At 34.6% G+C, this 13,900-nt stretch overlaps 1 protein-coding gene across 1 annotated transcript in view; it reads left to right on the top strand.

Moving 5' to 3' along the window:
* The window catches only part of ITGB6 (integrin subunit beta 6), an 81,513-nt gene that overhangs the window by 31,466 nt on the left and 36,147 nt on the right, over positions 1 to 13,900 (top strand). The window contains exon 9 of the mRNA XM_023499233.2: positions 11,243 to 11,332. Coding sequence (XP_023355001.1) covers positions 11,243 to 11,332 — 90 coding nt within the window. The remainder of the gene's footprint in view (positions 1 to 11,242; positions 11,333 to 13,900) is intronic.

The raw sequence follows: 13,900 nt of genomic DNA on the forward strand, positions 1-13,900 counted from the left end.
TAGGGAGATAATAGCTTTATAAATCAACACAAATAAGGTGCACGTATAATGTAATAGTTGAAAAGTAACCTTGTAGGGATTTCTCTAGTTGGGTGGAACCAAGAAAGGCCACCTGCCAAAAGTGGGTGGCCTTGGAGCTGAGTCTTAGAGGAAGCCAGGGAATCTAAGAGACAGATGTGAAGAAGGAGAACCTTATAGATCTTTACTGGCTTTGGGGCAGCCAATAAAAAAGGTACAAAGACAGGCTCTTGAGTGTTGTGTGCAAAGAACAGCAAGAAACAAAGCATGCAAGTGCCTTTTTAACAGCCCCCACACGTGCACACCTGTTTTCTGTTTTCTTTTTCTTCTTCAGATCTTTCCTAAGAGTTATTCTTCCAAATTTTATTACCTGCTATTTGGTCTGCAGAGCACATAGGCTGTTACTGAAGCAGATCTCTTCCTCTTAAGAGTTTTATAAGTATTAGGACCGGCACTGCTGAAAGAAATTTGTAGTCTTTCTAAAGGCTCGAGTAAAATTATTAAGGGAGGATCTAAAATAGCTCTGGTAACAAATATCTGTCCGTTGCCCCTTTTCTTTGATTCCTGAATACAAGCAGCCTTGTGTGTTAGCTTGTTTCAGAAGAGTGATATATTGGACAGCCATTCTTTTTTCCCTTATCATTCTCATAGCTACTTCTGAAGGCACACTCAGCTGAATACAAGAATATCTTGGCTGACAAGATAATTACATCCAACAGCAGGCTGGGAGAAAAGGAGGCAGCACCCAGAAAATTTCTCAGCCTACCTAGTCATTGCAGAAGCCAACTTTAATCTAAGCACCCTGATTTAATTAGCACACTCTCATAGCTACCTGCATCACCGTGGAATTCTGACAATGGAAGGCCTAAAGGCAAAGCAGATATCATGCAGCACAATGATAGAAATTCATGCTACACTAGTGCCAGAAACAATTACACATTCTTCTTGGGATCTTGGGTGTCCTAGTAACACAGTATGGCCTGGAGGGGAACTCTTGCATAAAGCTAGGAGCTCTGCATTTACAGATAATGAATGTAAGAACTGGCAAGGGAAAAATAACCCATGAGGATGAAAAGCCTCATGGGGGGAAAAACAGCTTTCTGATTTATTTCAGAAGTAGGGACCTTCTTTGAGAATCAACCTGATTTCCCCCCATGGGCTCAAGAACAAATACCTCGCTCCCATAAAAGAGGACATCTCCAGAAAAGAGTTACCATTCCTTTGACCAGATAAATAGTACAATATATTCCAGAAAAAATTACTTTTGCTCCTAAACTTTTACTTTTTTCTCCCTTTGTTCAAAGTCTTTTTTTCAGTTTAGAGAATTATAATCGAGGTAATTTACAATTACTCTTTCCATATGGGCCATAGTGTCCGGGGATCTGGAAAATTCTTGTAAAATCTTTTCACCCTCCCTTCATGCCAAAAAAGAAATCTGAATTATGATAAAATATGTTGGTATTATACAATACTATGCATATATTTTTATGCATTTCTGAGTTTCTAAACTTTTTCTGTGTCATTTGCTGGACTTTTGTGTGTTTTCTATGGCTTTTGAAGAATTCCCCCAAAATTCCCATTTAATTTCTTACATCAATCCATGATATATCAAAACAGCAGAAGAGAAAGTGAGGAAGTAGAAGAGATAACTGTATACTAGTTTTTGTATTCAGTTGCATTGGTTACTTGAGACAGTAAAAGCCTTAGGCCTCAACCAAAGGTTTTTCCAGGGTGTGGGGGTGAAGCCATTTTTCCATTTATTCGCTAAGGCTGATCAATAGAATCTTGAGAATCTATTTGTCAGTCGAGGATCAGATGGATCAGAGTTTGCCCCTGCAGCAGATCAAGAAGGTCAATTTAAGTTGGTAACCAGAAAACCCTTGTCTTTGACATCCTTTAGGATTCATTCATTCTACAAATATTTATTAAGTCTATTGCATGTAAAGTACTGGACCAGCTTCTAAAAAAGACATAAAGTTTGTACAAGATAGTCTCTGTGCTCATCAAACTTACAGTCTACTAGGGAAATAGCATACAAATATAGATGCCTATAATACATAATCTTACATGATAAGTGCATCAAAAATTTGGAAAACAAGGGGCCAGAAGAGGCTAGAAGGAATAAGCTCCTTTTGAATCTGGAGAGACCAGGCAGGGTATGGAAATTATCTGTAATATAAAACTATAGTTGTGTGACCTTGGGCTAGGAACTCTACTTACTTGGCACTCTGTTTCCTCATTTATAAAATTGGAGAATTAGGCTGAAAGTTCTCTAGGGGGACCCCTCTCGCTTTAACTTAAAAAAAAATCTTAACATTGAAATAGTGACATATATATCCAAGAATAGACATTATGTGCTTCAACTTTCTTTGTTGAACTATATATATCCCCTTTGAAAAATAAAAATAATAAAATGTGTGCTTAATATTTAAGAATTTTTCTAAGGAAAAGTTCCACTTAATATCACCAATGCAACTGGTAAATAAAATCCAGATCATTCTTATAAAACATTCTAGAAGGGACTGAATTACAATAATTAGCTGGGTAAGCATCCTGACTTTGTTCTGTTATGCATTTCAGCCAGAGAAAAAGATGTTTTATGGTTGTAATGCTCCTAAATCAGTACCACTTCCCTTTCTCCACCAAAAAAAAAAAAAAAAAAAAAACTACATAGTTTAAATAATTATTCAAAATTAAAGAAATCATTCTTTACATTAGATGTAAAAATATATTTAAAACTTCCTTAAGTACAAGCAATAAAATTAAAGTAGCAAAGTAAAAAATAAAGTAGTAAAAAGTAGTTCTAATATATACTGGGGTATATAACTTTCTCAGACTGTCTCTTAAGATATGATTGTTAAAATTTCCAAAGTGAGTATTTATAGCTCAGAAATCACCAAATACTACAAAATCATGGTTTGATTATTGCTTTATGGTTGTTTAAACTTAAGAATGTGATAGAGAAAATCTTAATAATTCAGATTAAACTTAAAGATTTTTAAGTGTACTTTTTTTGGAGAGCTGGTTGTTAAACATTTTTATACTCCACTGAATATAACAAAAAAAACTTAGGTTTTCTAAGTCATAGAACATGAGAGTTAAGGAAAAAAGATATGAATCATTTAAAAGATATAAATAAAAATGTCTCTTTGACACAGAAAGAAAGTAAAAATGAGATAATTAACAGCAACCATTTTCATTGTGCCCATAAATAAGGCTGCAATCAAAATAAATTGATCAGTGAAAGAGAAGACCATGACAACCTGCTTAGGAAGAGGTAATATAATGCTGGAGAAAGATCTACAAACAATGTGACAAGTACATATATAAAAACTCTCCTATCTGCATAAAAATTAACTGAATTAAGTATCTCCTATAGATAAAATGTAATAAAAACCATCAAATATATATCCATATAAAAATTATAAATTAAAACTATGAAAATGTAAAGAAATAAAAGATAGTGGATGGCATGATGGATAGAGAGCCCATCTTCTGGAGTTTAAAACTGGCCTCAGACATTTACCATGTTTGCCTCAGTTTACTCATCTGTAAAAGGAGCTGAAGATGAAAGTGGCAAACCACTTTAGTATCTTTGCTAACAAAACCCCAAATGGGATCATAAAGAATTGGACATGACTGAAGAACAGCAAAAATAATATTAGGACCACCAGCCCACCAAGAATATATATCAGTTATTTATAATATAAACTCTGAGAAAAGAGGGAGTAACTTTCTCAACAAAATGTTTTTTAATCAATTGTTTCCAATTCTTTGTGACCCCACTAGGGGTTTTCTTGGCAGCGATACTAGAATGGTTTGCCATTTTCCTCCACAGCTCATTTTATAGATTAAATGGAGACAAACAGGGTTGAGTGACTTGCCCAAGATCTCACAGATAGAAGTATCAGATGGGATTTGAACTCAGGAAGATGAGTCTTTCTGATCCCACACCCAGTACCCTAATCACTATATCACCTAGTTATTGAAATACAAAATCCATACTTCAATAGCTAACAATGATAAAAAAAAAATTCATTAAAATTGCATGGCCTGGGGAAAAGAATAAAGTATTTTGAGAACAAAGTGGCATGGAATTTAAGGAATGTTTTAAGTAAAGAGTATATGTTTAAATTAAGAAGCAGGATGAACTTCAGATAAAACATAGGAGGGAAGAAAGTGGAGATAAGAAGTAGTAGGGGGGAAAAAGGAAAGAGAGAGATAGAGACAGAGAGAGAAAGAGAGACAGAGAGATAGACAGAGAGAGAAAGAGAGACAGAGACAGAGAGAGAGAGAGAAAGAAATGAAGGGATGGAGAAAGATAAGGGAGAGAGATATGGAGAGACAAAGAAAGAAACCCAGTATAAGCAAATGTGTACACAATTCAAGGGTTTTTGTGTTTCTGTTATCAACTCCTAAGGATCCCTTCTCAGAATACTGTTTTCTTACTTTCACAATTGAAGTAACTTTTTTTTCCTATCCAAGTTCTCAGATGTTCTGAAATTTATCCATGAACCTTAGTTTTAGAATTCTTGTTTAACTATAGAGTTTGTGCAAAATAGGTAAATGTCAGGAAAAGACTCTTTTAAGAACTAAGGCAAAAATTTGCATTAAAATTATATAACATTATGTTTTATCAGTCAATACAAGCTAACTTTTTATTACTTATTTAAAGCTAGAAATTTTAATATTCATTAATAATGAAATCAATTGCCCCCTCTTGATATCTATAGGGCATATACCATATCCAAAGCCCAAAGAGAATCTGTGTGCTACTTTATATGTCTAGTTTTGTACACTATTGAATAAAAATATGCCATTATATAATCAATTTTGATTATCTGTACTAATGAGAGGATATTGGTATTATTTGCCTATAAGCCAGAGGATCTCCTTTCTGCTTGTATTCCAGTCCCAAAGAGAAAGAAAAAGATCTAACCTTATGATAGGCTTGGAACAATTAGAGCCTCAAAATTCCACTGTACGAGTTAAAATCCACAATAGACAGTCAAGGTCAGGAATAAGAGGGGTAACCATGGAGGGCCATTCAGGAGCAAGCTTTATCATTGCACTAATTCAGCCATGATTAGCCAATCTATGAAGTGTTAACTAAATGGCAATTGGTATCCAAAATCAGGATCAAGTCAGAGGTTGCGGAAAATTGGAATACTACCATATAAACACTAATGTTGAATAAACAAGGTTCTCATGTCCCACACTTTTCTCAACTATTTGGGAAAGGCCAGACTGCAGGGGAGAACTATGGCATTTATTAGTTACTTTTCCATCACTTAATCAATGGCTCATAACTGGCATCTCCTACTCTAACAGGCAACCTCAGCAAGGAGCAGAAGTGGTAAATGGAAGATGCTTTCCGTTTTGTCCTTCAGTCCCACCTTTCTAAATGACTATTTGCTGATGTTTTACCTTTTCCTAATAGGTGACTATAAAAAATATACCTGAAAAGACAAACATAACCTGATGACAAACAAGAAAAAAATTTTAAGATGAGAAAAAAAAGCAAATAAAAAAGGCAGAGATAGGAATGGAAATCTTATGAAATTGTAGAAAGAAATCAAGGAGAGCAGTAGGCATACAGGAAAATGCAGCCCCGAATATCTAAACCAGAAAAAGAGGCCTCAAAACGTGCTGGGTGGCATCATAGGGAGGTGGCCCCTGCAGCACACCCATAAGCCATAATTAGGATAGTCCATGGAGTGATAATTGAGAAATGAGTGATAGAAATTCAAGCCCAAGCACACTACTTTGCATTTCTAATCAGCTTCTGTGCTATTGTTTACCAACCCCACGATTCCTAATTTCCAAGAATAATCTTCTAAAGACACAATGCTATAATTCATAACAGCCAGGCATGCAAAATCTTCCTTCTCTACCATAAAACATGTTTAATCATGCTGATTTACAATAGCTCTTTAGAGCTGTAATGAAAGAGGGGCATTTGATACATAATATTTAAAGGAATCATAACACTCCTGGAGATTTAAAGTATAATTTTTAACAGCATTAGGCCAGGAAGCCAAATTGTCCATGTTTATAGATAATTATTTGAAATACTTTGGGGGAACCAACATCCAGAATTTAATTAATAGTTTTCTTCGACACAATTTTCAATATTATCTCTTGGTATTGCCACTGACTGCCAAGTCCTTTATACCCTCACACTAGTGGTTATCAGCAAAACTGATTAATGTGTTAGCTCCTAGTTTGAATAACCTACTGCCAAATGTTGTGCCACATGAAAGAGAATAACTGTGTCAAGAGAAATGTATCAGTTTGACTCCACTATGAGAGTTGACCAAAATTCACAAGATCAGTTGGACAATTGGTTTTAGAAAATACCCATTATACTTCTACTACTGTGGGTTACTATAAATTTAACAGGAATGACAACTTCATACAATCTTTGAGATCTATAATTCTTTTGTTTAGAAACTTTAAGCTTCCCTTTTCTAGGTACTAAAAGCCTCCCAGTTTAATTCTCCTTGGATCAGTTAAATTTGCATACTCTCCAGCTTCTTTGAGGATATAGAACATGAGATTTGTATGTCATAGACATGTAGAGATATCTAGCAGGAAGTTGGTAATATATGGCTGAAGCTCAGGAGACAAGTTATTATTAATAATACTAATATTATTTGATACAAGGACACTCTCAAGGTCTCTCTGAAGAACTTTGGAATTGACTATGCAACATGGCACAGGACTGTCCAATATGTTGTAATCTCATCAGAGAAGGTGTTCTGCTCTATGAACAAAACAAAATTGAATTATGAAATGTGCAAAATTAGAGAATCTACCTGAAATGTTCACATGGCTTATTTGTACCCAACCTATGGTGAAACATTCCTAGCTCATATTGATCTGATTAGTCATAGTGAGATATATTGTAACTTGACTCCAACATAGTGATGTTATTTTGGCCCTCTTTGAGAATGAAGGACAAGAACCAACCAACCAATATTTATAATAATAAGAATATCTTGCAATTATATAGTACATTAAGTTTGCAAATATCATCTTATTTGATCCTCGTGACAACCATAGGACCTTCATTTTACAGATGTGAAATCTGAGGCAGACCGAGGTTGTGACTTACCCAGAATAATATAGTTTATAAGTGATTTGAACTCATCCATTATATCACCTATCTGCCCAGATTAGAGTTAAATGTATAGGTCTGCAAATTAGTGGTATAGAGATAACTAAATCCATAAATATTATTGACATCCTCAAGGAGATAATACAGAGAGAGAAGAGAAAAACATCCCAGCAGATAACTTGAGGAGTCCCTTGTGTTTCATGGATGAAAGAAGGATGATAATACAGAAAAAGAGACTGAGAAGGAATAAGCTGTCCAGATAGGAGAAAAAAGCATGTGCAACAGAGCAGTATCATAGAAGGAAGGGGAAAGAATTTAAAAGGAGAGGCTGAAAAAGTATCAGATGTTGTTGTTTATCCTCCATTCTTGGAGACGACCATGACATCAGAGAGGTGATACAAGTAAATTGGATTTAAGTGAAGGAGGGCTGTGCAAAATCATTTGCTTCGCTTTCCACTCCAGAGCCATTTGTGTCCAGTGGCAAGATATAGATCAGGATAACTAGAAAGGTCAAGAAGGAATAGGACTGAGAAAATGACCTGAGAAAAAGTCATTAGATTCAGAAACTAAGAGAGCATTGTCATGAAAAGAGGAATTTCAAATGGTGAATTTGAACACATTACAAGGAGGTAACAAATGAATTAGAGCTAAAGAAAAAGAGGTAAACATTTATTTTTTTTTAATTTGGGGGAAAATAGTTTGATTAAATAACAGAATAAAATCCACTGATTTAAAATTTTAAAATAAAATGCGGTCATTACACAAAATATCACAGAAAACCACTAAGAGAAAGGAGTAAGGAGGCAATGGATTTAGAAAGCTTTTTCTAAAGATTTGGTCTTAAAAGGGAAGAGAGATACAAAATAATAGTTTGAGAGAATGACAGTCAAGTCAAGGTCTTATAGGGATTGGAACATATTTATAAGTAGCAGGGAAGGAACCAAAGAATTCAAGGGCAGAGGACAAAGTATAGATGTGAACTTTATGTGGTTACAATGATGATGGGAGGAAAAAGTGAGACTAGAGTAGGGGTGAAGTTTAGGACAACACACAGAGAGATGTTGCCAGTAGACATGGTGACAACTCCAAATAATCTTGGGTTCTCTCTCCCTGGGCTGGGATTAGCTTCCTCACTTCACCTATACCTACTTCATCAGGCTGAGGTGGTTACTCAGAGGAATAGCCATGATCTATTACTCTACTCAGAGTTATGTGAGGGTCCAAGGAGTAAGCTTTGTATATTACTATTGTTACCAATACTAAATGTTGAATTTTAAAATGTTAAAGGCTCATGCGCCCCAATGGTATATTTCCCATCTATCTATCAGCCACACTCAATCTTCATAAAAATTTTGCTGAAAATGCAAAGCAAACATAATATTTATATAATATTCTATAATATAAATTATATAATAATAATATATAATAATATAATAACAATAATAATTAAGTGAAATAATAAATTTCACTTAAACTCTCTCACCAAAGCATATACTGTCAATGGAGAGAGTGGGTACACACTTAAAAGCAATTATGAAGTATATAGGAAATACATGTAGCCAGGAAAACTCACAGTTCCATAGCTATAAACTTAGTATCTTCTTTCTGCCTCAGGAATTGTTAATGAAAGCTCTTTGGTATGTGTATCTTCTGTATTTAACTGATACTTACACTGCATTGTGTTGTTTTATACAGGGCTTAACATCTCACTGGTCAAAACATTTTCAGTTAGACAACTCTATTCACTGAGAGTCTCGTTCAATTCTCAGCTACCAAGCTATTTGTCTTTTCTACTGAGTTTATTCCTTAGTGGAAAGTATAGTATGTCAGTTTCAGATTCAGGCTTAACTTATGCCTTCAAGTGAAGTAATATTATACTCCTTTAGGAAAAGACATTGACCCTTCCCCAAAAAACAAACAAAACCCTTTGTTTTATCCTAGTGTCTCCAACATTTTTCCTTTGCAGAATTCTTTTTCTTCTCCATCTCTCAGCAATAATTGATGGCAACACAAAGAAGTATCTTCTATCTTTTCTCTTCTCTTCTTCTCAACAATTCACAAAAGACAATTGTATGTTCTCCATATTCCTTCTTCTTATCAGCAGTTGGCAGAGAGGGAACTCCAGTTTTTCATTGGATGACCAATATGTCCAATGACAAATGACAGTCCAGAGACAAAATTACACTCTCTCTTTTATATCATTTTGAAATGTGCCCTTTCACATATTTTCCCTTCTTAGTTCAGCAACAAGATCCTTTCTATAAATGTCCTTAGTTAGTTAGTAATCAGTGGTCATATTGTCTTTAATCACGTAAATTACGTTTGTCTCATCACAAAACAATTCTGCCATCTAAGCTTCTCCAGTTATGAGCCTAATAGTTCTCTCATTCTTTGTATGCAAGTAAGTAAAAAATATTGTATTATCCATTTATTCCAGTATTCTATAGCCAGTCATATTCAAATGAGTAACTGCTATCTCAGAACATTTAAGCTTCATTTAATTTAGTAACTGCTTCTTTAAAGCAGATGGATAGATCTATAACTTAGATAAGTGAATTTATCAACAGTTTCTCTATAGAACCTGAAAGAGACTTTTATCTCAAGCAATTGAACTGCCATGGATCATATCCTTAAATATAGATTGACTATAGGCCATAATAATAATAAATAATTTTAGAAAGAGAGCGATAGAAGGAAAAATTGAAAGATAGCATATTATGACAAAAGAGAAGAGTTTCAGAGCTGGGGGGGCAGGGAATGACAATAAAGTAGTTATGGATGATGGTGAGATCAAGGTGGAATGAAAGTGTAGATTATGGAAGTATAAGGAATAATGGATTAAGAAGCCAGGGTCTTAGTGGGGCCATGAATATTTATAATTAAAGTCATATAATATGGGGATAGGATTGGGGTAAATGGAAATACTGTGACCTATGAACTGCCTGACTCAAGAAAATTAGAGTGTCAGTCATATTCCTGAGTTCAAATATGGCCTCAGATACATACTAGCTATGTGATCTAGAACAAGTTATTTAAACCTGTTTGCCTCAGTTTCCTCATCTGTAAAATGGTTTGGAGAAGGAAAAGGTAAACCACTTCAATATCTTTGCTAAGAAAATATCAAATGGGGTCATGAAGAGTCAGATATAACTGAAAATGATGGAATAAATTATTTCTACATCATACATGAGAACACTGAAGTTCAGAGGGTCAAATAACATAACTAGTTACCAAATGAATAGGTGAACCCAGACTTAAACACAGGTCTTCTGGGTCCAAAGCTAGTGATCTTTCTATTATACCATACTGCCTGTCATCCAAATTAAAAGGTGATAGTAATGGATAGCAAAAAGATGGCAATCAACTATCACTGACAACCATGGAAAGAGACAGTTAACATACTACCTACAAGGGATGCAATCAAAAGCTATACAGTTAGGCTCAAGAAAGAACTACATAGAGTCCATTAAGATCAAAAGCAAAAAGAGTTTTTATATTTCAATAACCTCAGGGGCTTATGACATTGTTCTTATGCTCTGAAATCAACCGTAGTAGGCCACAGAGGAGAATGGATGCATCAGGGTTAATCAATAGAAGCTATCCAAGTAATTCATTATTTCTAAGGGCAGCCAAGAGTTTGGTCATTAAGATCTAGAGACTCATGTGGCCTGGTCAAGTTGCTTATTTGCCTTAGTTTCGTTAACTATAAAATGGAGGGAAATAATGCCAGTTAGACGGGATTTATAGGAAACAAATGCTTTGAGCTTCTTGAGAAGTGAATTCAATATTCAAAGTATTAGTTTTATTACTGTTATTGTTACTATAAGTCTTGACTCCTTTCCTGTTATAGAAATATGGACTTTGACTAAGTCAACCACAGAAACTTAGATTTCCCCAATGGCAGTTCTGGCCAATCTACTTCTTACTTGGATGTAGGAAGCACAATATATGATGGGCTTCAGTTTCAAAGGAGGTGTTCATTTATCATCTGGAGCCTGTTTTTACTGACCAATTGAATGGAGGTGATCATAGTCCATAAATTGAAACAAGTATGTTTCTCAATTACTACTGGGCAAAGACATTTTTATTCTTCTTTGTTTACAGAATTATGCCAAACTTATTCCTGGAGCTACAGTAGGGCTTCTTCAGAAAGATTCTGGAAACATCCTTCAGTTGATCATCACAGCTTACAAAGTATGGCATCTTATAGTTTCTACATTTTGTGTGTGTGTGTGTGTGTGTGTGTGTGTGCACGCACGTGTGTGTGTGTAAGATAGAGAGACAGAGAGAGAGAGAGAGAAAATGAGCAAAACAAAAATGATTGCTATTTACATTTAATCTGAGTCAATTAGCACCCAAACAATTACTAAATGGGGCTTGGCCTGCGACCTCTTGATGGTCAATTAATAAAAATCAGATTGGTTTTGGTTTAAGGCATGGTCCTTAAGAAAAAAATCTAGCCAGCAAACCCTAAAATATCTTGGGAGGATTCAGAGCTGCAGGAGGATTGAATGTAAATAGCAATCATGTCTGCTTTGACCAGAAACCTTAAAGGTCTTTCCCTCCCAGATTTATTTATTTAGGTTTTTGTTGTTGTTGGTTGGTTGGTTGTTTTGGGACTAGGTGAAAGTGGAGATTAAGCCTCGATTGCTATTTAGCCTTAATTACTGAATGGGTGCAGCCTCATTCAAACTGAAACCTGTTAAAGAGCTTAGTTTAAAAAGGCCAAAGTCTCCCATTTTATCCAGGGCCATCTCCAATCATACTGATCTATATCTGGCCACTGGATCCAGATGTCTCTGGAGGGGAAAGTGAGGCAGATAACTTTGCACTGTTTCCCCATCATTTAAATCTAATTAATTTTATATCATAGTATCACCTTCCTGATATCATGATGCTCTTGGAGAACAAAGGACAAATAACAACAACCTTTATGTGTTAAAACTAAGCTATGCTTTTGTGTCACTGAATGGCCTCTGTCATGAATGCCCAAAGTTGGATGGTATACAAGGTGCTTTGCTTTCACTTTTATATTTAATTGAATAGCTATCCTTCCAAAAAGTGGAATACAGAACATATGGTTACACATACTCAAATGAAAACACATATACACACTGGCTCTATAATTTCAATTGTTCATAAACAGCACCCAACAACAACAACAAAAAATTACCATTCATCAAATTCTTTCCCCTGCTGTAACTGTGTCTTGTGTGAATCAATCATACTACTTCTCCAAGGGTATTCTAATGGCTCTAAATAAAAGGGGAAAACCTCTAAGACTGAAGTTAAAAAATTGAGAAAACTTGCTGAGAAACAATTATATGTAGTGTAGTAACTCAAGACAATGCCTAAAGGGCCAACATGGGCCTGAGATAAGGTAGTGGGGTTTTTTGACACATTAATTGACAATTCTTTATTACATCAGAATGTTGCTCATTCAGAACCAGGACAACATTGTATATAGTAACAGCAACATTGTGTGATGATCAACTATGGTTGACTTAGTTGATCTCAGCAATACAATGATCTAAGACAATTCTAAAAGACTAATAATGGGAAATACTATCCACATTCACAGAAAGAACTATGGAGTCTGAATGCATATTGAAGTATATTATTTTCATTTTTATTTTGTATTTTGATTCTTAGTTTTTTTGTGGCCTTTCTTTTTGTTCTGTTTCTTCTTTCACAACATGACTAATGTGGAAATAACTTTACATAATTGCACATATATAATCCATATAAAATTTTTGCCATCTTGGGGAAGGAGGATGAGAGAGAAAGGAGAAAAAATATGGAATTCAAAATCTTGTAAAAAAGAATGTTGAAAACTATCTTTTCAATATAATTAGAAAAAAATACTATTTACCAAAAAAGTTATTTTAATTAATGTTGCTCATTTCCTTTAACCTTGCATTTTCAAATGGACCTTAAAAAAAGAAACCACCAAAAACATACCAGTGAAACCCCTGTTCTGTATTCTGCTGTCTGAGAAACCAAGGGAAATTTTTATTGATTTTATAGGCACACAGTTATTAGACTGGAATTTATGAACCTGACAATAGAATTTCTCCCTTCACTGAAGGTACACACCAATTTACTAGTTATAGTATTGATTTTTAAGGTTTCTTTTCATGATTTAAAAAAAAGAGGTACAGATATCTGATGAGTGTGTTTCCATTTATTTTATTCCACAATTTTTTTCTTATGTTCCCTTTTGGCAGAAAAAAACACGAAAAATTACACACATAAAAAGGTAGGTCTTCTAATCCTGAAGAAAGAAGAGATTATTAAACTTGCTGCCCCACAATTAGCTTGCTTTTTTGTAATTTTTTGACACTAAAGTTAACAGCAAATGAACCATAACAAGATATGTTTATCTGTAACTATTCCCCCTCACACAACCCACTTCCAATTCAAGATAGACTTTGAACAGTTATTTATTCTCAAATATTTCATTCCAACAAAGAATTAAACTCAAATTTGTCTTTTGGTTAAAGTAGAATGCAGTTTTAGGGCCTACACTGCCATCCTTTGAAATTTCAGTTCACTAGGCACACATTAAAAATTTATCACATTAGCTCAGGCTTGAAATTCTTCCAGGAAGGAAAACTAGTCAACAACAACACTATAAAAAACCTTCTTCTCTGCCCATATAGTAATTAAAGTTTTAATGTGTAGAATCTAATAAAAAACACAAGGTGTTCCTTTACTGAATGAGAACACACTCCAATTAATTTACCCCAGCATTTTCAAATT

The sequence above is a fragment of the Sarcophilus harrisii genome, chromosome 3, assembly GCF_902635505.1.
Source record: "Sarcophilus harrisii chromosome 3, mSarHar1.11, whole genome shotgun sequence".
Lineage (NCBI taxonomy): Eukaryota > Metazoa > Chordata > Mammalia > Dasyuromorphia > Dasyuridae > Sarcophilus > Sarcophilus harrisii.